General features: G+C 55.3%; 1 protein-coding gene across 7 annotated transcripts in view; it reads left to right on the forward strand.

Moving 5' to 3' along the window:
• The window catches only part of TOM1L2 (target of myb1 like 2 membrane trafficking protein), a 120570-nt gene extending 94034 nt beyond the window's left edge, over positions 1-26536 (forward strand). For 2 of the 7 annotated variants that reach the window (XM_060647105.3, XM_060647099.3), the window contains 9 exons: positions 4938-5071; positions 7346-7394; positions 8193-8316; positions 10103-10220; positions 11210-11285; positions 13687-13752; positions 19361-19420; positions 21299-21335; positions 22400-26536. In XM_060647105.3, coding sequence (XP_060503088.1) covers positions 4938-5071; positions 7346-7394; positions 8193-8316; positions 10103-10220; positions 11210-11285; positions 13687-13752; positions 19361-19420; positions 21299-21335; positions 22400-22560 — 825 coding nt within the window. In that variant the 3' untranslated portion in view covers positions 22561-26536. Of the gene's footprint in view, positions 1-4937; positions 5072-7345; positions 7395-8192; positions 8317-10102; positions 10221-11209; positions 11286-13686; positions 13824-19360; positions 19421-21298; positions 21336-22399 lie in introns of all 7 variants that reach the window. The other 5 variants (XM_060647100.3, XM_060647103.3, XM_060647104.3 and 2 more) reach the window with 5 other exon arrangements.
• The last annotated feature ends 753 nt before the right edge of the window (positions 26537-27289 follow it).

The raw sequence follows: 27289 nt of genomic DNA on the forward strand, positions 1-27289 counted from the left end.
TGCTGTCAGGGAGGAGCCCTCTTGGGATCCTCTGTCTCCCTGTGTCTGTGCCCCCACTCCATTCTTGTGCTCACTCTCTCCCTTTCAAAAATAAACAAACATTAAAGAAAAAAAAAATGATGATGACCTAGGGTCACATTCAGTGCTGGCTGGCTCATTCAGTGGAGCTTGCAACTCTTGGTCTCGGGGTTGTGAAGTTCGAGCCCCACGTTGGGTGTGGAGATTCTTTAAAATAAAACAAACAGAAAAAGAAGGTGGTGACTTAAAAACTTGAAGGAAGGAGATGGTAAAACTTTCTCTGTGCAGAGACCCTTGGACATCCTTGATTTAGAAGCTCCAGGCCAGACTCTCTGGGCCAGTTTAGGCAAAGCTCTTTGGGAGGTGCCTGGGGACCTCTCTCGGGTTGGGCCACAGAGGCTTTGCCCATGGGGTGGGTCGGGGGCCATCTCTCTGCCCACGCCAGCTGGAGGCTGTGGGAGCAAGGCAGCAAGTGCAAGCTCAGAGCAGGTGTTTCTGGTTCCTGCAGTTCATGAGATCACACATTCTCTGCCCTTGGGTCTCATTCTTCCCAAGAGCTGAGTCGTAATGTTAGAGCCAGGAGAGGTCTCAGAAATCCTCTAGCACTTTCCAAACGCTTCTGTAAAGTAATGGAACCCTTTTCTCCACCAGTAAAATTCTCCAGAGAACCGCAGGGTTTATTTATTTTGAGAGAGAGTGTGTGAGAAAGCATGAGCGGGGGATGGACAGAGAGCGAGGGGGAGAGAGAGAGAATCCCAAGCAGGCTCCTGCCATGTCAGTGCAGACCCGGACTCGGGGCTCGATTCCGTGAACGTGAGGTCATGACCTGAGCAGAAACCAAGAGTTGGATACTTAACCGACTGAGCCACTCAGACGCCCTTGTACTGTTTAAAATAGATAAAAGCTGCCGTAGGGTGGGGTGTCCCAAAACCTCATGCCGTGGAGGCACTTTAGTGGCACTCTGCAGAGCTTCAGCACTTCGCTGACCCCCTTTTCCTTCCCCGGAGAGAAACAGTTCCAGAGGGTGCTGGAGGCTCGGAGAGCTGATCTAGTCAGTCATGGCTGCTTGCTGCCTGCCACTCGGTTCCCAGCACACGGGAGGGCCTGGGCTCCGTGGGGGAGACTGAATCCAGCCCTGCCCTTTTTCATCTAGTGGTTCTGTGCTTTGGGCATTTGGAGCCATGTTACTGAGACGCTCCCTGCCATCTTCTGAGGGATCTGGTTCGGTTCTCCGTGGGTTCCGGTAGACCATCCTTGAGGGCTGCTCTGCGTTCGGAGGCTTCCAGTGGTTAGGGTGGGGGTAAGGGCTGGTCTTCGCTTATTTGAGGCTCTGATGGAGGGGCTCTGGCGACCTGGGGCCGCAGCCCCGAGTAGAGGTATGTCCAGAGTGCTGTGGAAGTCTTGAGAAGGTTGGGGTTGGGGGGAGTCTCCAGAAAAGATCGAGCTCCTTCTGCTCCTCAGAGATCTTTGGCAAACACCTTGAGTGCCGGTCTCCTCTATACCAGGCACGCCCTCACCCAGGGAGAGGGAGTGACAGGGTGGCCCAGGAAGGGGTCCTGGCAGACAGCAGAGAGGCAGGCGCTGCGCCTCTTTGCTCTGTCCACTGCCCGGCCTCCTGTGTCCCCGGGCCCCGTCTCTCCCACTCCTCCATTCCCATGCTCTTTGGCTGGTCTCTGGCATGTCTTCCAAAGCGCTGGGCAGGATCTGCTACCCGAGAATGGCCAAGCTTCTTTTTTCTTTTGGTTGACGGGGGCTGGTCTTTTAAAGTTCATCTAAATCCGTGTTTCCTTCTTGGCCCTAAGCAGGTGCTCCTTGAACTCTAACAGTGTATTAGAAATACTACAATCATTTATACCGTTCACGTCAGCCCTGGCTCCTGGAATCCTTCATGCGATCTACTGTGATGGCTTCTTTCATAAGTGCCTCTGTGGGGTTTCGTTTTGTTTTGTTTTATGTTGATGGCCTGGCTTCATTTTAGCCCTCACTCATGAGCGTACTTTGTGTCTGTAATTTGGGTTTCCACTGGGCCTCTGGCTTTGACTGTTCCTGTGGTGACTGGATTTGACCTGTGAGTGTCCACCAGCATCCATGGCAGTTATTGTGACGGTCCATCACTCGAGTTCTGGAAAGGCTCCAAGTCCCAGGCCAGTTCCTGAATGCCCCTCTCCTGGCCGGCCTGGGGATACGAGCCATTCACAATGGTAGAGAGTGGCCATTTTGTGGTATTTCACTCTTTACTGGATATAATGTCTTGTGCAATTCATTTTTGGTATTTGCCTCTTGTTATTCAGACACATGGCTGTATGTTTATAAGTGCTTACTACTGGGTCACTGGGGCCTGGGATGAGTCCTGGAGAGGGAAAATTAGATTCTAGGTGAAGGAGAATTCCCCATTCTCTGAGTGGAGAGAGTGCTAGGTAGAAGGCTAAGCTGATGTGGATAACTGAGCGAGGACAGTGATGGGGAGCTGGTGGTTTGCATGCACCGAGGACTCAGAGCACCGTAGAGTCCAGGCCCCCATCCTTCTTCCTCCAGCCTCAGCCTGCTTCTGACCTCCCCTCCTCTGCATCTCCTGCTGGTGGGAATGCCACTCCCTGCCTGGGCTGATCTGACCAGGGCTCAGCTGGCACCGGAAGTACCAGCTCGAGGGTAGGAAGAGAGGAGTTTTGACTATCCAGTGATTTGCTGGGAGCCTCCTATTTCCAGGATGGTCCTGCCTTCTCCCAAACAAAGAATGGGGGTCTTAGGAGAATCAAGAGTGGGAATCTGTTCATAGAGAAAATTAGAAGGTCTAGACACTGGGCTTGCTGTCCCTAGAACCAAGAGAAACATTAGCATTCTAACTCTACAGAGGGCCAGCAACTGGGTAGACCCATGACCAAGGCAGTGTTTCCATAACCAGAGAGACCGGGCGCAACAAGCCAGAGAATCTCCAGATGAAGCTGTTTTTCTGCCGGTAAACACCAGACTAGTTTGTACCCAGCTGTCTAAATCTAGATACCTTCTGTCTTGGAAATTACAGCTGGAGTGGGGTGATTCTGGGCTGACCCACGTGGGCTGAGCTGCTTTCCTCAGCTGCCTCCGCTCTTGGGGAAGCAGCCCCCGCAGGCCGAGCAGCCAGGGGAGGGGTGACAGCAGAAGCCGTGTCCAGGCCTGGTGTTTGGCTGGTCATGGTCTACTTATTCTGTGATGGACAGGTCTGTCGAAGTCCCGACCTTGCTCTTACCTGCAGGATCAAGCCTAGGACACGCATCCCCCCCCCTTCAGTGGTGAAGCAAGAATGTGTGTGTGAATGCGTGTAAGGGAACACTATTTCGGTGCCTTGGACCGAGTGTGGACAGAAGGAATGCAACTTGCCTTCAGTAATTCTCCCTGGAGCATTTAGGGAGTAGCTCCTACGTGTCAGTCATGGGTACTGGAGAAACCGGGACAAAGGATGCCATCTCTGCCCTCAAGAAGCTTCAGTGTAGAGTGTAGAGCGTGAGGCAGACCAGGAGCCCGGTCATAACACCCCATGTGCAGTGAGCACAGTGTTACAGGGCGCCATTGGGTGCCTGGATTCCCTGCTTTGCCTTTGCCCACCTCTGTGGTCCACTCGGCAGATGATTCCTGGGTCTTTTCCCTGCGTGTGGCTCCGCACAGGGCATGAGGGGGAATAAATGGTGGCACCTCCCTCATGGAGTTTATGGTCTAGTGGGAGGAGAAACCTAGTTCTAGCCAAGCTCTGGACAAAATACAAAACTGAACAGAGATCGTGTATGTGCAGTGAGTAGAGCAGTGACTTCTACCAGAAACATTTCAAAAGGAGGTGGTTTTGAGGCTGAGCTGTGAGAAGGAAGGACCTCTGCCCCTGCCCTCAGCCCCTTCATTCACTGGGTCATCAGCTGCCTCCTGCGTCTAGGTGGGCAGGGACAAGCTGTCCCCTGCTTCGCCCCCATTGGGACTTGGAGCTTTTGTCCTTAGGCTCTTCCTGTACTCAGGGATGCTGCAGGGCCAGTCTAGGATACAGGATGGCAAGGAGCCCTGGCAGGTAGGTGAGGGAGCTCCACAGGCAAGTTTCAACGAGAGCCCGAGTCAGGCTGCCATCTGGAGCAGGAAAAGCCTTCGGTAGCCAGGCTATAAAGTGGTAAGGGTCTGTCTTCAGAGGGATAGTCCTTCTGGGGGTAGAGAGGGCCCCAGTGGTGACTGGGAGTTCATGAGAGTCATCAGCTGGGAAGAAACAGCAGAGCTTGCTGAGCTCAGACCTCAGCGAAATGTCAAGACGCGCCGCCGAAATACACCTGGTGTGGTCGGGCTGCCGGGAGTGTACAATGAACTGATCTCTTTTTTTGGAGGGTCTTCTGCCGTTACCAGTCTGTGTTCTGAAGGACCCCGCCCTTTCACCCAGAAATTCCACTTCTAGTAGCTTGTCCTGTGGAAGCACTGGCACAGATGCAGGAGGACGTGTGCGCGCGAATGTTCCTTGGTGCTGTGTTTGGGCCGGCCAAAAAGAGGCCTCAGCCTGAATGCCCAGCAGTTGGGGGGGAAGGGGAAGTGTATTATAATACACGAAGGGATGAGGCCGGCTGTACAAAGCCGTGGGAAAAAAGGTTGTCGAGAGTATTTTGCTGAAGAGAAAAAGCAAGCTGCAAAGAATCCTGTTCTTAGATGTAAGGAACGGTCTGCGCAAACACGTACCGATGTACGTACGACGGCTAGCTGTGGACGCTTGTCCGTCTATTGAACAAGAGCTTACTTCCCCTGCGGTGACAGGAGGCAGAGAGGAGCCTTCCACTTTGCATCCCACCCACGTCCAGCTTTCTGGACAAGCGTGCACTCTTTTTGTGACTTTTAAGAATTGGCACACATTTTCCCAAAGGAAATGGAATGTGACCAAAAGCGTCCCCAGCAGGCTAGCCAGAGGCGCGTGTGTTCCCTAGGAGCTGAACAGGACCTGCCGGGCCATGCAGCAGCGCATCGTGGAGCTCATCTCCCGCGTGTCCAACGAGGAGGTCACCGAGGAGCTGCTGCACGTCAACGATGACCTCAACAACGTCTTCCTCCGCTACGAGAGGTGGGGGTTAGGGCCCTTCTTCTCCCTGGGAAAGGCTGGTGCCCTGGCAGAGGGATTTCTTTCCTCAACAATGGAGAGAGGGGGAGGGAGAGATTAGAGTTGGAAAACGGTCATCAGAGATGCTAATGTGTTCCCCGGCTGACTGGGAAAATGCTTCTCCGGTTCTCCTGGGAACCGGGCCGGCTGGGCGGAAGGTGACGTGGGGAATTCGGCTCTGCCCTTTGCAAGCCTCAGGCCGCCCAGCCTTCCCCAGTACCCCCAGCCCCTCAAGGGTGGGGAGGGCAGGGCCCCAGAGCTTCGCACCTGCTCCTTTGAAGATCCTTTGAGTTTGAAAAGGATTAAGGGGGGGGGGGCGGGGGGGATTCTCTACTAAGGAAAAAAGATTTCCTCTTTCCCATCTTTAAAAAAAGAAGAAAAAGATTTTTCCCTCCCTTTGCAAATGTCAGTGTGTCTAGAGTGTTCCAAAGAAGGCAGGGTGTAAGTGCCGGATGCTGCTGCTTAGGGAAACACACACACACACACACACACACACACACTCACATGCGTACATACACGTTCATTTGAGTTCTTTCTGCAGCCAAATCATTTTTGGATTTGAGGTAACCAACTTGAAAATTCTTTTCCTTTTCCAAAGCCTCCCCCGGGAGCAGCAGTTGTCAGTAGGAGGTAATGGCAGGTACAGCTCCCATATCATCACTCCGGTGCCTGTACCTTGGGCTTCCCCCAGTGAAGGCACCAGAAAGCACCTTGACCAGGCCAACCTTCTCCTAAGTCTGAGGCCCTCGGAGACATGGGGCCCTGGTATCAGTTAGGGTCAGTGTGACAGATAACTTGCATCTAGGGGACTTCGAGGGTGATTTTGCTCTGGGTGTCCCAGCCCTGGGCCTTGTCTCAGCTTTGACTGTGATAGTAGGGATGGGGGGGGGGGGGCGGGGAGTCCTTTGTCCATCTGACAGACAAAGAAACCTCTGCAGTAAGAATGTGGAGCTACCCAGGAGCCTCGTGTGTCTGGTGGAGATGAGCAGATCTGGGGTGCCTCAACTCCCAGCCCGAGACCCCTCAGTTTTGTCATGTGGTTCTGGTTTCTCTACTTTCAATGGGCGTGGCCTTTCACCTGTTAAACCCATTTCAGCCCCTCCTAGGATAGGAAGACGGGCTAAAGTGGGCATTTTCCCGAGTCAACCATGCCCAGTCTGACCACAAATTCAGAAGCAAAGCCTGGGCCAGCAGCCCTGAGGTACCATTCTGGCTTGAGACCTTTTGATAAGACTAATCGTCCCTCGAAGATGGTGGGGGAAAGGTACCCCAGGATTAGAAACTTTTCAGATGGGTTGATACTCCTCTTCTCCTTATAGGCCATGGCTCATAAAAACACACAAGTCTTTCTTGAGACCACAGTGGATACACATCGCCTAACCAGATGGTCCTTCCTGGGGATCCCTGGTCACCAGGCACTGACCCCGGCCAGTGGGGAGACCTATGTGGAAGGACAGCAGATCTCCATAAACCCTGCTGTCTCTAGCCTCTGGCTGGAGAAAGTCTCTTAGCTACTGCTTTGCCCATGACGTTTTGGAACTCTTAAGTGCAAGGGCAGCCTACCCACGTGCCTCACAATTGCTCTTGTGTTCCCACCTGGTGTGAGAGTGACTTGGGTATGCCACAGGAGAGGCTCACTGTGGTCGCTCCAAGCCGAGTCCCATCCTCAGCTACTGGGGAGTCCTCTGGCCCTGCCAGGGGCCTGTGCTTGTCTTCCTCCTCTGGCTGTCTGCCCTGTGTGCGCCCCGCCCCCTTTCCACCAGCAAGCTGAGCTGGGGGCATTTTAGCGACACAGGCTAATCACTCCTAGCGCGGCTCTGTGAAATAGGGAGGGGGCTGCGCGTCTCTCCTGGCTTTGCAAACAGACCTCTGAGCACCCCCCAGGTACAGTGGTTGGCCCAGCCACCCCCTCTAGGGGCAAGAGGGGCACTCTGGGCCCAGGATGTGAGGGGACAGCTGGGAGAGCTTTTGGTCCCCTGGATGTGCCAACCAGCACCTTCGTCCCTCCCCTCAGCGGGCTTGTGGGTGAGCCTGGAGGCTGGTTCTCCTCCAGGGCAGCACCCCCTACGGAGGAAGGCGTGGTGAAGTTGTGTGTGGGGAGATCCACTTTCCCTGGTCCCCAGGTGGCCCCGATTGGTCTCCTTTCCTGGAGGCTCTGTCCCCAGGAGCTCTTCACGGGACCAGGGAGCATCACTGTGCCACGTCACGCCCCTTACTGTGCTTTCCCTTCCCCGTTAGGTTCGAACGATACAGGTCAGGCCGATCAGTTCAAAATGCCAGTAACGGAGTAAGTATTCCTTCAGAATTCTCTCATCTCCAGAGGCTGGGAGGCCTATCTCCATTCTGTCTCACCTTTGGTTCTTATAATTGGGGCTTCAATATTTGAGCAATTAGGGGCGCCTGACTGGCTCCGTCTGTAGAGCGTGCGACTCTTGATCTCGGGGTCATGAGTTCAAGCACCACATTGGGGGTAGAGTTTACTTAAAAAAGAAAAAAAAAAGAGCAAGTTCAGGGCGCCTGGGTGGTTCTGTTGGTTAAGCGTCTGACTTTGGCTTGGGTTACGATCTCGCGGTTCATGAGTTCGAGCCCTGCGTCTAGGTCTGTGCTGGCGGTTTGGAGCCTGCTTGGGATTCTTTCTCTCCCTGTTTCCTTCTCTCTGCTCCTCCCCCTCCCCCATTTGTGTGTGTGCCCTTTTTCTCTCTCTCTCTCAATACGTAAATAAGCTTCAGAAAAAAAAGTACAGAGCAAGCTCTGGTTGGTGGGATACTGAGGAAGAGCTACCAGGCACATTCCTGGCAGGAGGGTGGCAAAGAAGCCCCAAGTTACAGCTCCTGGGACAGTGACTGTCCTGGTGGCTGGTTCAGCCCTGCCTCCTTTGGTGGGGGGAGGAGCCAATGCAGAGCTCACTAACAGCCAGGCCCACCATGGACCCTGGAAGTTCCCTGAAACCCAGGTGAGGGAGACTGCCTTGTTCCTGTATTGGGGAAACGTTGATGCTTTTCCTCGGGGACCATGCACGATGCCTGCTGGCTTTGGAGCCCAGCACCAGGGCTCCGAGGCTCACCGCTATCTTATGCTCTGGCAGGTACTGAACGAAGTGACCGAAGACAACTTAATAGACCTGGGGCCGGGGTCTCCAGCTGTGGTGAGCCCAATGGTGGGGAACACGGCACCCCCATCTTCTCTCTCCTCCCAGCTTGCAGGCTTGGGTAAGTGTCTCATAGGGACAAAGAGGGTCTCCTTTGTAGGCCACTTTGTAATTGTGAGTCTGGGCTGAGGGTCCATTTCTCTCTCTCTGTTGTAAGTCCCAGAGAGAGCATTTTGAGGAATCCGTGGGAAAGTGTATTCCTGAGGCCTGGACAATTGTACCATTTTTAGTTCATGACTTTTGTCCCTAAACTTAAAAGTTTAAACCTGTGTTGCAAAGAAGGGGTGGAGGGAGTTCCAAGGAACAGGAAGTTGTTTGCTTTAAAAGAAAGGTAGCTGCTGTGTTTTATCTGGAATATTCCATGTGGTTAAAGTGATTGTCTTCTCAATATAAATTAGGCCAAGGATGGCAAATAGGTTTTAGCTCATTGGCTACTTGGGACACAGGTCTAAGAAGGATGCTGAAGCCACATCAGAGCTTGGAAGCTGAGTCTGTAGTTGATTGGTAATGTCTGCCACAGACTTGGAAGTAGGAAGTGATGACACTGATACATTTGCTCTCCTTGAACTAACATCAGCCTAAAGTGCTCCACTGCCTGAAACCTAAAACAAAAGAAACTCACCACTTTTCCACTTCTCTGTTTGAAAGTGTGTATATGATTCTAGATGCTGCAAATACGCTGGATGATACGAATCTATAACAAAATGACAGTATTGAAATAATAATGCATGGCCCTTGCAAAATTCTGTCTTGCTTTTTTCTGTTTCCTTTTTTTTTCTTAGTATTTCTCTTTATACCTTTATTCCATTTCAGTCAAACAGGGTTTTTATTTAGTGGCCTGTCAGTTACTATAATCCTGGCTTCTCGGCATCTCATATATTTGTAGCTACTGTTTTTCTTTCGGAACAGATTTCTCTGCCTTGAATCCATCCAGCATATGGCCACCATATTTAAAATCCAAAATTCAAACTGAATTCTGCTGTCTTCCTTCTTTTCTTTTTTTGAATGTTTGTTTATTTTTGAGAGAGAGAGAGAGGGAGACAGGATCAGAAGGGGGCTCTGCACTGAGAGCAGAGAGTCTGATGCGGGGCTCGAAATCACGAACTGTGAGATCATGACCTGAGCTAAAGTTGGACACTTAACTGATGAGCCACCCAGGTGCCCTAGCTGCCTTCCTTCTAGTGTTCAGTCTCTGTCCACAAGCATTTTTCATTTCACACACCCTGGACTTCAGGTTCTGTACCTTGGTACTTACCTTTCCCCCTTCTCCCTGCAGCAGAGTCCACTTGGCCTTCAAGCCCCACTGTTGGGTCAGTTTTGAGTCTTTTCCAGTGTCTCAAGCTAGGTACTGGTATTGTCTGTCTGGCTCCCAGCTACTCATTGCGCTCCTTTAGGCCGAGGACCATGTCAAATTCAGTTTGGTGCACGCCGGAGCTGGCTCTGAACGTGGTGGGTGCCTGCAAAATATTTGTCCAGTAAATACATGACCCAGGCCCTTAGATATCCTGACAGAGTTAGTGAGGCACGCACTGGTCAGAGAATTGTGGGAAATCTGCAGGGGTACTGGCCTTGGGCCCCTCCCCGCTGCCAGCAGTCTCGCTTCCATTCATGAGGACTCTTTGCCCACCTTGAGTAGCCTGGGGGATGGGCTTTTCTGTCCCCCATCTGGGTCCCACCGCGGCTCCTCCTGCATGTGGTGGGCTGGGAGTGCAGAGGAGAGGCCTATGTTCCCCCTGCCTGACCCAGAACTCTAACCTGCCCACTGGCTTCCTAACTTGGGGATCCTTCATTAAGCCCACGGGCCACATTTTATTCTCACCCTACCCTCCTTTGTTTTGTTGCCGCAGACTTGGGGACAGAGAGCGTCAGTGGCACCCTCAGTTCACTCCAGCAGTGTAATCCCCATGATGGCTTTGACATGTTTGCCCAGACGAGAGGGAACTCCTTGGCCGAGCAACGCAAGACGTATGTGGGGACCGTTTCAGTGGCTCTCGGAAGGTATTGGGGGAGGATTGATCCAGGCCTGGTCACAGGCCAACACAAAGACGCCTTTTATTTACCAGATCCAGGACTGCCAAGAACGTTGAAATATGGCCGCGAAGACTTGGCAATAGGCACAGATTTTGAATGAACACCAACCCCCGCCCCCCCAACCCCCACCTCCCCGCCTCAGGGTTGATTGTAGTCGGATCTCTCCCATCCGCAAGAGAGTGCCCCTCATTCTCTCTGCTCCCTGTGCTGCTGCTGAAGAGGAACTAGGAGCTAGGAGGGTGCAGCCAGGCAGGGCCTAGCAGCATGGTTTTCCTGCCCGAGTGTGTGGGCAGAGGCTTCCCTGACGGCAGCTCTGGCCAGGATAAGCCATATGAAACTGGGGAAATTGATCCTAAAATAGACACCCTCCCCCGCATCTCAGGGAGGCATAGACACATGCTTGGAGCTTCTTGTTCGGCCTTAAGGCAGGCAGGTGCTTTCCTGGAGCCCAGCACCTCAGCTTTCTGAGTCCCATGCTCAGGCATCAACAAGTTGACCAGCAACCCAAGGCCGCCATGCACCTCTCACCAGCACAAGTTGCTTTTAACAGCAAAAGAGGTCAGAATGCAGAGGGAGAGAACCTCCACGGTCAGTGACAGACCCCAATCCCAGACCGTGAGACCACCTTCCTTGTCAGATGCTACCGAGGCTGCCGCTTCTGAAATAATATTACTTGCAGTGTCAGGGCACTTCTGACGTCCCATCACTGGGCTTTAGAGATGCCCTGGTATTGTTACTTGAGAGGAACAACGAGGGGTACGGTGTCCCAGACCCCAGAGGAAATGAGGGGCTGAGCCAGTGCTGGGACTGTAGCCTCTGCCCGAAGGCCAAGTCTGTGGGAAACTAGAAAGTGATTATAGGTCACCGCCCCGTCCCCTGGGACCACTGGGTGGGTACTGACTGCTTGCGTTGCTTGTCTCCAGGGTAACCTACGAGGACCCCCAGGCTGTTGGAGGACTCGCTTCTGCACTAGACAGTCGGAAACAGAGCTCCGAAGTGGTAGGTCTTTCACCCTGTTTACCTCCCCAGAGTCCTCCAGAGGGAAAGTCGGGCAGCGTCGTAAAGCTGGCGGGGTGATGAAGCAGAAGCTGGGTTGCATGGAGGGCAGGGCACACTGGGGGAGTCGGGCGTGAGAGCACTGTGTTGCCTCATTGCGTCCTCACTCCAGCCCGTGGGTGATGCCCACCCAGTCAGCTTTCCCATGAAGCCCAGAGCAGACGGGCTCAGAGAAGGGACAGCACGCTCTGGGCACCGAGCGTGGATGGCAAGTGGGGGTCCGTCCTAGGAGGTCCAGCTCCACAGCCCCTTGTCTTCCTACATTGATGGCCCTGAGCTCTCAGGGCGCAGGTCTCCTACAGCCAGATAGGGTCTCTTCCCAAATGTTACACAGCCCTGGGGGTGGGCAGTGCTCCGACAAAATAACGGCCCTTACAAGGAAGGGAAATGCTCACCTGAGCCGCATCTCTGCTGATCATTTGTAGTTGGCCTAGAGAAGCAGTACCAACCCACTAGAAGGCAGCTGATGGGCAGGATTTGTCTGGGGATCTGGGGCTGGAGGGAGGAGGAGCAGTGGGTGGAGGCCAGGAGGGTGCTCTGGGCAGCTCCGTGTCTGGAAGGAGCACGGCTAAAGGCAGAGGTGCTTTGAAGTGGAGGGTGGTGCTTGTTTGAGCCCCAGATGGCAGCTGTGGATTCTGTACGATTTCAGGTCACTGCAGGGGAAAGGATTTGTGTCTTAATGCTTCTCATGAGATCGCACCCCTTTTCGCCTAGGAATGCGTGTGGCTGTGTGTGAATGAGCGTCTGTTTGCAGGGACGGGGAGGGGGAGAGCTGTGGGGATAAGGGCCCCGGAACGGCTGGACCTCTTGTCAGGGTCCCCCAGCTGGGTTAGAAAGGAGCAGTGCTCATCTGCCCACTGGACGGGGAGGTTTGCTTCAGAACAACAGTTCTTGGGCTCCTGCAGCCCCTGTCCAAATGGGCCCAGGCAGGCAGCAGTCTGCGGCCTGGTTTCTGGAAGAAGGTTCACCCTGGGGAAGGGACTTGTCCCTCTGTTCTGGCTCAGCCAACTGGGTGTGAGGGGTGTGCGGCCCTCTGCACTGGCCACTAGGGGGCACAGAAGAGCCAGCCCAACTGCCTCAGGTCTCAGCACCCTGCCTTTCCACCCCTGGGACCCGGACTCCCCAAATCTGCGTAGTGGTCGTGGCTCCATTTCTCCCATTACTTAGAATGTGTCCCCCCCGAACCGAGAGAGGGTGTTAGGAGGGCCCACCACCGGGCTGAGGCCAGCAGCACACTGCCAGGTGAGGACATCTCCTCCTGGCCCACCCTGACCTGGCCTGTAGCTCTGTCCCTCAGCCAGGCCAACTTGGTTTGCTTCCCACTCCGTCCCCAGGGCCTGCCCCCGTCCGTACCAGGGTGTGCCACCTCTGCTGTTCTTAGTGCTTAGGCCTGGATCCAAGCTCAGGAGATGTGGCCAGCCTCCCGCTCTTCACCCTTTGGGCGTGTGGCTTGGCCCATCTCCCTGTTTTCAAAGATCTTGATGACTCCAGCATGTTTTCCACCTGATGGCAGGCAGATTACTTTCATGTTTACCGCTCGATGAGGGGAAGCAGGGCTTGTGGTGCCTGTTTGCCTGTGTCCGTCTGTGTGAGTATATGTATATCCCTGTCTGTGTGTGTCTGTGTGCGCGTCTGTGTCTTCGTATATGTGTGTGCGCACACCCTCACTCACATGCATCTTGAGGCCAGTATTTCAGGTCATGATGTTCCATATCCTAAACCGTACCGACCTGGATACGAGAACTGGGCCAAAGGAGAAATTAAGAACACAGTGAAGGGGAGAAAATTGTATAGCCACACCTCCACAATGCAATCCAATCAGAAGTCTTAACTTTAAATACCTTTGTGACTTCAAAAAGAGCAGTATGCCCAAATTCAGTGTTCAAGTTAAGAGTTTGGAAAAAGAAAACCCAAGTAACTGAGAAGGAGAAAAAAAAAAAAAAAAAAGGCAGAAATAACTTAGAAAAAAAAAGGAGAAATGATTTGGTAAAAGCTGGCTCTTTGAAAAGTTGACCCTTTGCCAATTCCGAGAGCCCTAATCAGGAGAAGCGGCCGTGGCCAGCCTTCTGTGACCCCGTGGAGATTTTCCCAGTGTGTGGGAATAGTTGGCATGAGTTTATGTTACCCTGTTGGGATTTTTGGTTACTAAACTTCTCTTCTCTTTTCCAGAAAGGTAAGGGGGACATGCTGGAGGGGGGCGGGGGCAATGGGTCACATCTCCTTACGTGACAAAAGATCAACTCTGAATAGTGACTTTTCCATTTCCATGATATATACTGTTGCTTTCTTTATCCTGGGTCTTGCTGTGACTTTTCTTTCTGGGACTTTTCTGTCCTCGGCCCAGAAGAAAGGTAAAGGTGGGGACTCTGACCTGGAGCCCATAGACAGCTGGCTCATAACCCAAGGAATGGTGAGAGGTCACCAGCTGAGCCGAGCCCCCTGTCTACCCCAGCGCTTACCTGTGTCACCTGCTGAGCCCTTGTGAGTCAGACAGTACAAGGCCATTCTCTCCTAATGACTGGATGCCAAATTTCCCCCTGCCAAAATGTCTTCTTGTGTTTGTACAATCTCCTTAAGCCACAGACTTTCAGTCCTAGAAACACCTCTGGTTTTCTGCTAAGGTCCGTGCCCCTGGGCCTTAAGGGTCTGGGACATTTGTGGAAGTGAGGGGAGGGCCCTCTCCCTCCTTTTACTGTCTCTGGAGCTCTCGGCAGTATTCGCTTTTCCAGGATGAGCACAAGTTACTGTGGCTTTTGCTTATTATTAGGAGGGGACATTTCTAAGAGAACAGACTCAAAAGCATCTGATCAGTTGGAGAAGCCCCCTCCAGCCTCTAGATCTGGCAGTCCTAGGCTGATGGGTTTTTATAATGGAGTAAATGTGTGCCCACTACGTCCCCCAGAAGAATTTGAGACATCTTAAACACACAAACACAATAGAACAGAATAAAAAGAAGACCAAGCCAGGGGAGTTGAATATCATCAACACAGTTCTCATCAAGTAGAGCTTTTCTGCCACAGAGACCTGAGTGGGCCTCTCCTGCTTCATCTGATCAGGTAGGTGGCCCTGAGTCTGCTACAGAGAGAGAGGGTGACCTCGTTCCAGGCCACTTGCCTCAGCGTGATGATTACACTTCTAATGAAGCCACTGTCCTCGCCTAGCACCTCTAACATAGAGACCAAAGGTCTGTGCGTGCGTGCGTGTGTGGCAGGGCTGGAGCAGGAGAGGGTGCACAGAGGGAGGGACGATAGAAGCAGTCAGGCATCAGCCTCCGGGGTGGAGCCAGGCAGACACTAGACACATACTGGGGAAGAAGCGTAACCGACCCCTGGAACGCGGGCCAGCTGTGGCCGGCGGAGGGGTGTTCAGGCAGGCCAGCATGTCTGAGGCTGTAGGTGGCACGGCAGGGGTCACCTGTCTGAGCGAGGTGTGGCCAACATGCAATGGCCGCACGGAGCCATCAGAATCGAGGGGGTGGGGGTATCTTCTACCACCCCAGCTTGGAGCTAGGGACCTTCGCACAGCCACGCTCGGGCGGGGCCAGCCTTCCTCCATCTGTCGGCAGCAGGCACTTCATACTGCTCTCCTCCTGCACGCGACCCCAAAGCCATTCTTAGAGACACAGGCTTCTCCGGGCCCCTCATTGACTTCAGAGACAGGCTAGGGCTGTGGTCCTCGTGTGTGGGTGACCTTAGAGCGGGACTCCTGGAGACCATGTCCACTCCAGTTCCAAATTGGGAGGATCCAGCCGTGTGTCCTTGTGCCCGTTAATCCTGCGAAAAAGGATACTGCCCGAACAAACCACCCTGAGTGTGGCATTAGCAGCTGGTGGTGGCACCTGCCTCTGCCCACACAAGATCCCCTCCCCCCCCCGACCCCCACTAGAGCTCCAGTCTCCAACTTTCCAGAAACAAACCCAACTAACAGCTAACCTGGTATCTCACCTGCCTGACTGCAGTGGTTTGTTTTTTTTTTCTTTTAAACAATGTATATTAATTGCTTTGCCTTATTTCCCCTAGTGTAGAAGCCCTGAGTCCTTCCAAACCCCCAAGTACAAATTCTTTACTTGGAAACTTTTTGTACTCTTGAGTAAGGCTTGAAGGGCTTTTAGGCTGCTGCTCATGTTTGGGGGGGACCATGTTGTAGGGAGGATTTCTCAGTTCTCGTGAAATAGCACACCTGAGCTCTCCAGAAAGTGTTCCTGTTGCGTTGTAAATCAGACTCTGAGGTTTCCCCGTGGGTTGGGGGCTGTGAAATGGGCCCGTGTTCTCCTGGGACTTCAGGGGTCTAGACTTGCAACACCACAGTTGACAATACCAGATTCATTACCAGTTGAAGAGACCCCTGAGCAGCGTCATGAGCCGCTCTGCCTGGAGACTGCTGGGAAATTGCCCCCCGCCCCCGGCCATAAGCAGGATGCAGCCAGAAAGATCCCCTGAGAAGAGCGAGTGTCGGCCCCAACAAGAGCAGAAGTAGGTTGGTAGTAGGAGTGTGCTACGGCCCAAGCCCACGCATGGAGGGGTGCCGTAATCCGGTCCGGCAGACCCCCGGACACAGCAAGCCCAGAGTCACAAATAGCACTGGCTGTGGCCGAGCCGGTGGCACCGCTGCCCCCCACCTGCCGCCCCCTAAGTGGAGCCAAGTGAGGGTCAGCGCACGGCAGACAGCTCACCCAGCGCCCACGTCAACATCTGCCACTTCTGGCACCCGACACGCTGCTTTCTCTTTGGACCCTGAAGATGGGCGGGCGCGTCTCACCGTTGGCTCAGCCAAGCCAGACCCGTATGCGCCGGCCTTTATTGGAGGGTGGTCCTGTGCCAACTTTCTCTTATTTTTTTTTACTTCGCGTCTCCTTCCCTTTCTGTCTCCCTCCCCCAACACACTCCTCTTCAGACCCTTGGATTAGCCTTCAGCCTTGAATCATTGCCCAAGAAGGTGCTCTAACCGTGGCATGTCAGAGGCCACAGTCTCTTAGGGATCAGCTGGGCCAGGCTTCATCTGACGGATGAGAACACTGAGGCCTCCCAGGGGCTTGGTGACGTGCCCAAAGCCACGGGGCAGTGACAGAGTCCAGTGCCCTCTTCGCTGGCCAAGGCCTCTCCCTTCCCTTCCATCGGCATGGACGAGGGAACTTCCTCGTCCCTCCCAGTTTCTGTAGTTCCTGTTGGGAGAGCAGTGTGCACGTTTAGTCTGTGTCTGGTGGCATCCACATTATTAGAAGAAACTTTACCCCAGTGCTACGCTCAAGGCATTGATTTACCAGGGTAGGAGGTGTATATAGGTAAGTTACTGTGTGCAACCACAAGCAGGTCAACCCTTGCCCTGTGTTGTATAAGCTTTACCGTTAGCTCTCCCCCTAGTTCCACGGAGATTCCGGCCCTGAGGCCAAGTGCCTTTCATACTGGAAGGAGTCAATTCCGATCGTCATGATATTCCTGGCTTCTGAATTAGAAAACAGAAGCCCTGACCTGGAAGTTAAGGGGCTCGGAGTCCTGTGGGGTGAAAACTAAATAGAACCTAGCCATCACGCCACTTCTCTGATGGGGAGACTGAGGCCGAGAACTGCCCAAGCCCCCCTCTCCCTGCTCTGCCTCTTTACCCAAAGTCCTGAGGCTTCTTAGGACAGCAGAGACTCCAGGGCTCCTGAGTGAAGAAAGAAGCAAGTCCAGAAAAAAGTGATATGCTCCAGGGATCTGACTAGCCCAGCCCAGCCGACCCATAGCCCAGTGCTCTGTCATCAGCCTGGCTCCTGGGGCTTTGCCTGGAGGATGCCCTTCCATAAACACACTACTTATTTGGAGAAATCTGAAAGGGGGAAGAAAAGCGTTCCCATGATCCAGCTTTTGGGAAATTTTTGTTTTTGAAGGGGTGAGGAGTTTCTCAGATGTCAGTGTTTGTTTTCTGAGCGTGCTGGCTTTCAAGATTAATCCTCAAAGAAGAAAACTGGAGCGTGATACCCAGCCTCGAGGGACTTATTTTTGAGCAGTAACAAAAATATTGTAAAGCCGTATCTGAAGGTTTAAGACCCATGACCCCTTAGTGGCTGTTTTTCAAGCTTCTGCAGCACATTGGAAAGCTCTACCCATCGAACCTCCATTTCTCCTCGATAGACTGAAGCTGGGTGGGTATAAGAAAGCCCAGCACACCCTCCCAACAACTGCGGTTGGCCATGTTTTCTCTTTGGAGACGCCGCTAACTTTCCAAGCTTTTGTTTCTGGGAACTTGGCGTGGCGCGCATCCTCCCAGAGGCCAGGCGTTCTGACTTAAAAGCATAAAGATAATGAAAATTGGCATCTTCTGTCACAGGAACATGTCAAGACAGAAGTCCTGCCAGCAAGCGTAAAATTAGCAGATCGCACTCCACGCGCCTTTACTGCTTTCTTTTCGATGGAGGAGTTGGGTGCTGCCTTGGGTGCTGTTAGCACATCCACACTGGGCATCTGTGCCCTCTGGAATGAGAGTCACGTGCTCCTTGTCCCTAGGAGTCATTTCAGGGTGATTTGAACTCCTTGACGTTTTTTTCATTCCAACACGAGATTCCCAGTAAGTCAAAGAGATAAAAGGACAGCGTAGACAGAGTCTTCCTAATCTGATCAAGGGGTGGGCTTGAACCTTTATGAAAACGCGTGTGGGGTGCCCACGCTGGGTCTGTAGTGCGGCACGATACACGTGAAGGCGCTCCAGGTTACCAGAGCGAGGGGGCTGCCAGCCTCGCCAGGTGCGTGTGTGCACGGGACACCTGCTCGGCACACTCGGGCCGCCCTAGGGGCCCTCGCTCTACCTCACGCCCCAAACTCTGCCAGCAGCAGGTTTCCGTCTCTAAGGAGCGGCTTGTCCCATCAGGGCAGGGCTGGGAATAGGAAATCTTTGTTCTTTTCCTTTGTTAAGCTCATGTTATTTTTCAGATTTGGCAAACACCAAGGCAGTCTTCCCGGTGCTTATTTTAACTGTATTCTTACCCTAGACTGTGACGCTGGGGGGAAACCAGCTATAGACACAGTGCTAGAGAATTTTCTAGAAATAGTGGACTTGTGAGCCGCTATTGCATTCTAGCCAAACGGACGTTTCAGAATCACCGCCCCGGAGGCCTTCCACAGGTGGGCCAGGCATGGAGACTGCTCAGGCACCCGTGAGGCATGTCTTTGTTTTCTCGGGACCCAGTCACCCCCACCCCGGCTACCGCTCCCTGGTTCTCAGTTGAGCTTTTCTTTGGCTCCCGAAGCGCAGCCAGCCATTGAGAGCTGGGGAGGCAGGGTGAGACTAAAGGAGCCGCTGCATTCAGGACTGCTTCGTGATTCTCCCCTGAAGAGACACAAAGACAGCTAAAGCCCCAACGTCGCTTTGGTCCTCAAAGCCCCAGCTTTGCCCGCTTGTGTTGGTGGTGAGATGTGCCCGCCTGCTGTCAGCCAGGCCGCACCCAGGCCCCGGTGCTCCCCTCCTCCCACTCAGAGACGCACTGGGACACATTCCGAAATACTTTCAGCGCCCGCCTGGCCACCTGTACCCCCTGCTCCGGGCAGACTGCCATCTGGGATCCCCAGGGGCATCAGGGGCTTCCTGGTGTCTCCTCCAGTCACTCCCAGGGGCTGGGCTCGATGGCGGGTAGGCAGGACTCTTCCAAGGGTCCTAACCTGATGAGTTCGAAACCAGCCTGTGGGACCAGCGCATTCCTGAGATGAGAAGGTGCTTTGCAGCCCTGGGCTGAGAGTAGTCAAAAAGTTATCCATTTCAAGAATGCGTACTGCTGCCCTCCCTCCTCTTCTCCCCCCCCCCCCCCCCCCGAGCGCCCGCCGGTCAGCCCTGCTTCTTAGAACTGGCCACCTCATTGCTTCCCTCACCTGCCATTTCATGTGTGGCTGCCTTGTGTTGCCCGCGCCTGCTGTGCCAACGTGTTTTTTTGCTCTGTGTACGTTTTGGTTTCGTTCCGGGGTTGCTTTTGACGATTTATTTTGTTCGGTGTTCTGTCTCCCCTCGCCTGGCTGTGGGGCTGCCTGACCCGCTGCTTGCCGCCTCCATAGATCCCCGTTGCGCAGCCCTCTGTCATGGACGACATTGAGGTGTGGCTCAGGACGGACCTGGTGAGACTCGACTTTTCTCTTCTGTGTGTGGGGCGTGGCAAGGCAGAGGTGCTTCTGAAGACAGGCCCGGGGCCAGGGGCTGCTCCCCACTGGGGTGGCAGAGGAGGAAAGCCCACTGGGCCCAGAGCACCTGCTCCGGGCGCGGCCCCGGGGCCTCGGCAGGCAGGGCTCTGGCTGGCTCCGAAACCACACACACTTGCCTCCAGTTACTTTTCTGTATCTAGTGTGTGTGTGCTTGGGTTCTTTTGCTTTGGGGTTTTGTTTGGGTTTGGGGGGGATTTTGTGGGTTTTATTTTTATTTTTTCTTTTTCACTGTAAACGATATACAGAGATGAGCCAGGTGTTTTTTTTGTTTTCTTGTGGGGTTTTTTTGGTTGGTGTTTTTGCTTTTGTTTTTGTTCTCGTTTTTTTTTATTTTTTACTTGTCACCCCACTTCCCCGGTATGTTCTGGTGTCTTGGATTTAAAAGAACCCTTACCCTCGAGACTGTTGTCTCTACCCGCAGGGCTAGGACAGGAAGGTGAGAACATCACGCAGCTGCAGATGGCAGCAGGTCCCAAGAAAGGGAGGGCTGCAGGGGCTGGTCCCTCCTGCTGCTGCTTACAAAGCACTTTCCCTCTCAGGCGGCTGCAGGGGAGGCAGAGTGGGGGTTGCTGGCCAGGGGGGCTGACAAAGAAATGCACTCTGGGAGGGGAAGTGGCTTGCCCAAGGTCATGGGCTGGGCAGATTCTCCCTTAGTCCTAGAGCCTCCTCATCTCTTGTTCCTAGCTGCCACCTCTTCAGGGGACCTCGTCCCCAGAGCAGAGCATCTTTAACCACAGGATTGGCCTGGCTGGCAGTGGGTTGCCGACTTGGCCCCCTTCTGTACTAGGGTAGGGCCTCCCACTGCTCCAGGCCACCTCCCCACAAGGCCAGGCTTTCTGAAGACACTCATTGCCCAGCGAGGCAGGCACCCAGGTGCCATGCCAGGGGAGGAAGAAAACACCCCATTATATTTTTCCCAAGGGAATGCCTGGAAAAGAACTAGCTCTTGTCACAGAGACAAAGCAGGAAGGAGCAAGGCCCTCACCTCATGGGGCAGGGGGGGCGGGGAGCCCAAGGTTCAGAAAGGGGGAGGGACCTGTCTGACAAGGCTGAGCAGATCAGTGGCAGGGCCAGGAAGGAAGCCACGTCTCCTGCTGAGCCCAAGGCCCTGTCCGCTTCCCCATCCAGCTCCCTTCCCTATCACTGTGCAGTAAGTTCCCAGTGACCACTGCGTTCTCCAAACAGAAATCAAGTCCTATCCGCTGTCATCGTTAAGAGCTCTCCGAGCTCCCATGGCTTCTCAGGAACCGGCAGCAGGTGACGGAATCTGGGCCACAGGAGGCCGTGGGACATGGCTTCTGGCCGGACAGCGCTTTACTGCCAAATACTGCTTGGTATCCGGCCCTGTGCCATGGACTTCATGGCTCTGTCCCTTCCAGGCCTCATGCAGTTCCCAGCTGTTGGCATGGACAGCGGGTTCCCAGAGTCCTGTGGCTGCTGAGTGAAGGAGCACCTGAGGGGGCCCTGGGCACGCGCGCAGCTCAGCCTCCTCCTTGGGGCCCTGCTCTGGGAGTGTCACTGGGTGGCCAGAGGCCTGCTGTGGTCCTGCCCGTAGCCTTAAACCCAGAGAACCGGCCTGCGCCTTTTTTTGGATTTTTCTTTCTGGTTCTTCTGGAGGATCAAAGCCTAGAACTACGGAGTTTGGGGTGGTTTTATTTTTGCTTTCTAGAAAACAAAAGTTTCCGTGTCTTCAGTAAGACAAGCAGTATTTTACTATCACAGAGCTCTGGGCACGGGGAATGGGGGTTTGGCCCAGGCTGGGCCCTAATACTGCTCTCTCTGCTCCTCCCACAGAAGGGCGACGACCTGGAAGAGGGCGTCACAAGTGAAGGTACGACTGGGCCAGCACCTTGACAGCTCCCCACCTTCTGTTGGCTACCCCTGCCCCAGACTCTTGAGGTGCATAGGGGCCGGCACCCCACTGTCTTGGAGCCTCCACTGCCAGCGTATCTCCCAGTGCCCATCCTTGCTTGGCCTGGCCTCCTGGGCCAGGGGCTTCTCTGCTCTGTCCCAGCCAGGCCCCGTGCTGATGAGGGAAGTGTCAGAACATGTGACTTTAAGAAGGTCACAGAGCTAGTGAGTAGTAGGTCCCGATTGCCATCCCAGGTCAGCGTGACCCCCAGATCTGCAAGCCTAATCAGTTTGTCCCTACCCCTGAATTCTTAATCTAGCAGAGAGACAAGACATGCTGTGCAGTCCACAGGGCTGCCTAGGGAACTCATCGGGCCTGGCGTTCTGGGACCCCACTTCTGGGGGGCCAGTGGATGACGGGTCGGGTAGGGAAGTTCCCATCAAGGTCCTCCAACCCCCCCCCCATCTCGCCCTCTCTTTCTCTCCCCTGCTCCTCCTGTCTCCCCCACTCCCTGCCACTCTCCCCTCTGCACTGCCTCCTCCCTGCTTTGCCAGACCATCTGGTCAGACCCCCTCCACTGGCAGAACCTTGCTTGGAGGATGAGCATAGGGTAGGGGGATGTTCTCTGCCAAGTTTAAGTGGGGACTTGCCCCTCCAACTTTCCCTGCCCTGCCTCCAGTGCTGATCTGGTGCATGGAAAAGCCCCAATTGAGAGGGGTGGGGCTGGAATCGTACCTGCCCCTTCCCCCTGTACCATCTGCGGGTAGCCAGGCTTCCTGCTTGCCCTGGAGGCGGCAGAGGAGGAAATCAAGCCCGGGTGTCTGGGCAGCAGACGGGGCCCAGAAGCACCCCTGGCTCTGGCTGGCTGCTCCCCTGCCGCTCCCTGCCTCCCTCCTTCCCTGGCAGGCAGCCCAGGCTAGTGTGCTGAGGGTGGGGACAGTGAATGGGGCTCCGAGGGGAGCAGGTGAGATGTGGCGGTTAGAGCCTCACTGTGGGCCTAGCCTCCTACCAACGCTGCCCCTTGCCCTGGTTTTGTATTGCAGAATTCGATAAATTTCTCGAAGAAAGAGCCAAAGCTGCTGAAATGGTTCCCAACCTCCCCTCGCCCCCAGGGGAGGCCCCGGCCCCGGCCCCAGCCTCAGCCTCAAACCCCTCCGGTCGGAAGAAGCCTGAGCGGTCAGAGGATGCCCTCTTCGCCCTGTGAGCTGTTCTGCGGTTCGGCTCCCCAGATGGCAGGTCACTCCTTGTTCCCCCGGTCCACACTAGGCACTGGCCACTCCTCCTGTCCCCAGTCCTCACTCGGTCCTGTGCTGCTGTGTCTCCATGGAAACGCCACTGTGTTTGCTCCCAGGCCTCCCACTAGTCAGGACCAGCTTTAGCCACCTTCTTCTCTCTGGGTGGTGGGACAGTATCGAAGCAGCCAGAGGCTCTCTTCCCCTGCCCCCGCCCCTCTGGCCCACAGGCTCCCTCTACCCATGTGTCCTCCCCAGAAGAACAGGCAGTGGGACCCAGACCCAGGCAGGGCAGTCCCCGTGGGACCATTTCCTGAGGAGACACCTGGACTGCCTTTCCTCCGGTTTCTGCCCACAGAGAAGGGGCTCCGACCCCAGCCCCTTCCCCCCCCTGTGCCCTGCCCCTACCTGACTCAGTGGGTCTCCTTGGACCGGCCTACGCTCCCGTGCCCCTGTTCCAGAAAGGGCTTGTCTGCACCTGTGGGCTTGGTCTCCCTCCCTGGAATGCTGCTCCCTGACGCGCGTCCCCCTGTGGCACTTGGCGTGCTTGGCACTTTAGAAGGCTCTGCGGGTGCCCTTGTGTGAGGCTTCTCGCCCTCTTGACCCTCTCTCCATCACTCAGCTGCTAACCCGGGCCCACGCCAGGCTGGCTTAGCAGCTGAGCCTGGGAGCGAGGGGTCCCCGATGCACCCAGGGAGAGGGAGAGCCAAAGGCAGTTGCAAAGACGGCACGCGACCCATGGATGATGGTCACGAGGCACACGGGTTAGCTCTTAGAGATACACAACTGTAAACCAAACTGCCCCACGTCCCCATCTGTGGAGGGGCCCGCATGGGGAGGAATTGCTCTGGCTGCTTGGGAAAGCTTGGTGGGCTTGTGAGCACACCTGGTCTGTGGCAGCCTCTGTGCCACTACCTCCAGGGTCCAGGAGCAGATGGCTCTGCACCATATTTGGAGATCCAGTGACCAAGGGGCTGGAGTGACCTTAGGGTCCCTGCACTGCTCCTTGGTGTGGTCTCCGCTTCCTCCACAGAACGTCCTGACAGCCTGCCCTCTCCCTGCCCCCAACCCCCCTTGCTGCTGATTTGTACCCTCTCTCCAAACCAACCTAGAAGACTAACAGCCTGGGGCTCAGAGCTAGGGGTTGAGGACACCTGCTCCCGTCACGGGGTGTCTCCTGGCCGTGGGCAGGACGCTCAGGCTCGGTGCGGTCCAGGGTGCAGCCCGCCCCGCCCCTGTGCCGCGGTTGGCCAGGAAAAGAAAAATGCTGCGGCAGCTGCTCCGAGCCAGCCCGTGAGTCCCCGGGGCCCGGGTCAGTGTTCCGGAAGGCGCTGCCCAGGTATTGGGGCCAGACGTGTTCCCGAGCCGTGGCGTGGCCAGCCCTTCCCACCTGGCAGCCGGAGTGGGGTCAAGAGGCCGGGCTGGGCACAGGCCAACATCAGTGCCTCAGGCTCTGGAAGAAGCATTTAAGCCACGGCCCAGCACCTCTGGTGGAGAGCGAGGCGCTGCCTAGCCCAGAACCCTGTGCCCTGGTCCGGGGTCTGGCTGGGGGCCCTCCTGGCAGGACCAGCCGGGGGTGTCACACTCCCGATTCCTCAGAGGACGTGCAGGAAACTCCCCCTCAGAGATCAGAGCTCAGCCAGCCTGACTCCAGCCCTGCCCTCCCTGGCAGCCAGTGCCACACCTCTACTGTCCCCCACCCCGACCCCACCCCTCGGTCCTCTCCTCCTCTCGTCAACGTTGCTCACAGGCAGAGAGCCCCCTGAGGTCTGCCTATTTGGACGTTAGGAAGTCTTAAGTCAGCTGGCTTGACGTGAGCTGCCGAGGTGGCTGGGATGGTCCGATTACACCTAGCCACCCAGCTAGTACCCCCCAGCGGCGTGGAGCGCTGGTCTCTGTGAGGGTCAGGGGCCCGTCCCTCCGCGGCCAAGCCCGGCAGCCTCTGAGGGAAGAACCAGCGTCCCCGCCTTGTGGAAGGAGAAGTCCCCCCAAGAGCAGGAGCCTGAAGGGCCCAAGGGGAGAGGAGGCTCCTGGCAGAGTAAAGCCGAGGCCTGTGTCTGTCTGGGGGAAAACCCAGCACAGCTGCTCTTAGTACCCACGGTCCAGAGCTGCCCCCCAACTCCAGGCAGGGCTTGCAGAGTCCTGGCTGCCCCTGGGTGGCAGATGGTGATGGAGCCTGTGGGCTGGCAGGAAGGCACTGGCTCACACAGGGGAGAGCCCCCTGCCTTCCCGGCCTGCGGCTGCCCTTCCTGTTGACAAGTCCCGTCCAGAGGCAGCCTGCCTCTACCTGGAAGCTGAGGTGACACATGCTTGAGGCCCGCGCAAAAACCCAAGCAGGGGCCCAGGTGGCCTTAAGGGGGTGCTGCTCAGCCCTTTCTGTCTTGTGGCCCGCAGGCACCCCAGGCCACTCAACCACTGGTTCCCTTCCATGTGGGGAGCACTGCTCCCAGGCTCCCTGCTTGGGGAAGGGAGCCGCGCTCCGGCAGGAAAGCTGGCCAGTGCCTACCCCCCGGGAGAGTGAGACCCTCACGAGCCACCAGCCGCTCCACAAGTGTTAGAAATCACAGATACAGTATGTACTTAATTACACTAAATTATTGCTGGGATTCCTTATAAGCACTAATTATACCTGATTATAGGTTAAAATATTTATTTTGTCAAAATATTTTCTTGGGAATGTGTTTAACCTTTTCTGTGTTCATTGTGTGCTGAGATGAGAAAACTAACCATTTCTTCCTGCCTACTTTTGTGGCCAGTGGGCAGCTGACCCAGGGCACACTAGTGGGCTTTGGGCCAGCCTGGCCCAGAGCAGTCCCTGCCTGGGAGCCCCCCTCCCAGGGACTGAGCAGGCCGACTGGGGCCAGGCCGAGAGGTGACCCGCCTGCTTATCAGCCGGGACAAGGGGTTTCTGAGCTGAAAGGGCTTGATGCTGGCTGGGGCCGGAGGGAAGGGTGACTTCGTCTGTGGTCCGTCCTGTCTTTCTGCTTTGTCAGCCCCATCGGTGTGAGCGACTGGGCCATCTGCCTTGGCTCACTGCCCTTCCCTTCCTCCCCCTGGGGTCCAGAGCAAGGGGGCCTGGGGAGGTGTGGGGCCCTCACTGTCACTCAGGGCCTCCCACAGGGAGAGTGGTGGCAAGGGCTGTGGATAGCGGTGGCAGCAGGCACCTGGACCCCTCCGGCTTCATGGGGTGGACAGCTGTTCAGCCTCCTACATTCTTGTCCCTCCTCTTCCTTCCTGCCGCCCACCCCCACTTTGTCTCCACGTCTGCTACACACGTTTCTAACTCAGTCTGACCCAGCCTTCTGGATGGTTTGTGGAGGACTGTGGGCTAGCAGGGGAAAAGCACCATGCAGGAGTGCCGTGTTCTCTGCCTGCCCCAGCCGGCCCACCACGAGCCTGTCCTCCATGTGCCATAGGGACTCTGGGCCCCTCTGCTCGTCCACCCCCATGGGGAACAGCCAGCTTCACCACCATGGCTGAGTGTGCGTGCCCCCAGAAGATGCCCCCTGTGGTACCCGCCTCTCCCAGTGCCCGTCTCCGGCCCTTCCTGTCTGGGGGGGTCCAAGCCAGGCTGCCCCTGCGGCCACCAGCTGTCAGCCCTGAAGTTCTACTCCTCCTCTCGTGTCTGAAATCTCCAGGCTCCCCTGGAGAAAGGGGGATGGATATTTATTTTCTAAAGTTTGCACTTAATTTGTGAGGGTCTCAGGATTGGGGGGGGGGGGCTATTGAAAGAGAGACGTGTTGAGTTCGTTGTCCAGTCCTGGAAGTCTGATGTTCTGTTGTTCACTGTTGTGCGTTTCTGTGGGCAGAGCCGGTTCTGGAGGGCGGGTCAGTGCACTCGAGGCTCAGCGCGTCCATCCACCCACTGGCTCTCCTTCCAGATACTGTCTCTCTAGTTTGGGTTCTTGCATGTAAAATACACCACAATAAATAAATGAACAAACTGTTTCTCTGTGATCTCTGTGGAGTCAGCTGTGACTGTCTAAAGGACCTGCCAGTTCTGGGCACCTGCTTTTTTTTTTTTTTTTAAGTGTTAATTATTTTTGAGAGGAGGCAGGGAGGGAGAGCGGGAGGAACAGAGAGGAAAAGAGAGAATCCCAAGCAGTCTCTGCACTGTCAGTGCAAAGCCCGATACGGGGCTTGAACTCACAAACCGTGAGATCATGACCTGAGCTGAAACCAAGAGTCGGACGCGTAACCCATCGAACCACACAGGTGCCCAAGGGCACCTGCTTTCTTTAAGCAGGGGCTGCCCCAGGGGCCCCACTAAAGGCAGCCATTCTGGAAGCTTGCTCCGCTCCCCCCTCACCCATGCCCAGGCTGTTTGAGGGTGCCGGTGAGTCTGGGCTAAAGGAAAATCCCCATGCCTGTTCCAGTTTGGCTATCTTGGGGCACAAGGCTGGTTTGGGGGTGTTGGTTGTAGCAGCTGGAAACCTGCCATGGCCTGCCTGCAAGCTCTACCAGAGCCTGTGGTTCTTTCTACGTCTTATGCCGGGCCTTAGGCACGTTGCGGGAGGCCCTCAGCCCTGTCCCAGGTATCCAGGCCTTGGGCAAACAGGCCAGAGCCATCTCCTCCTGGGCTCCCCAAAGTTAGGCATCCACCAAATCATCTGGACAGCTTGTGCCACACACTGAGTTTAAGAGCTGCTGCTCCAAGAACCACTCCCCCCTTCTAGAAACAGCTTTATCGAGATCTGATTC

This window comes from Panthera onca, chromosome E1, assembly GCF_046562875.1.
Source record: "Panthera onca isolate mPanOnc1 chromosome E1, mPanOnc1 haplotype 2, whole genome shotgun sequence".
Lineage (NCBI taxonomy): Eukaryota > Metazoa > Chordata > Mammalia > Carnivora > Felidae > Panthera > Panthera onca.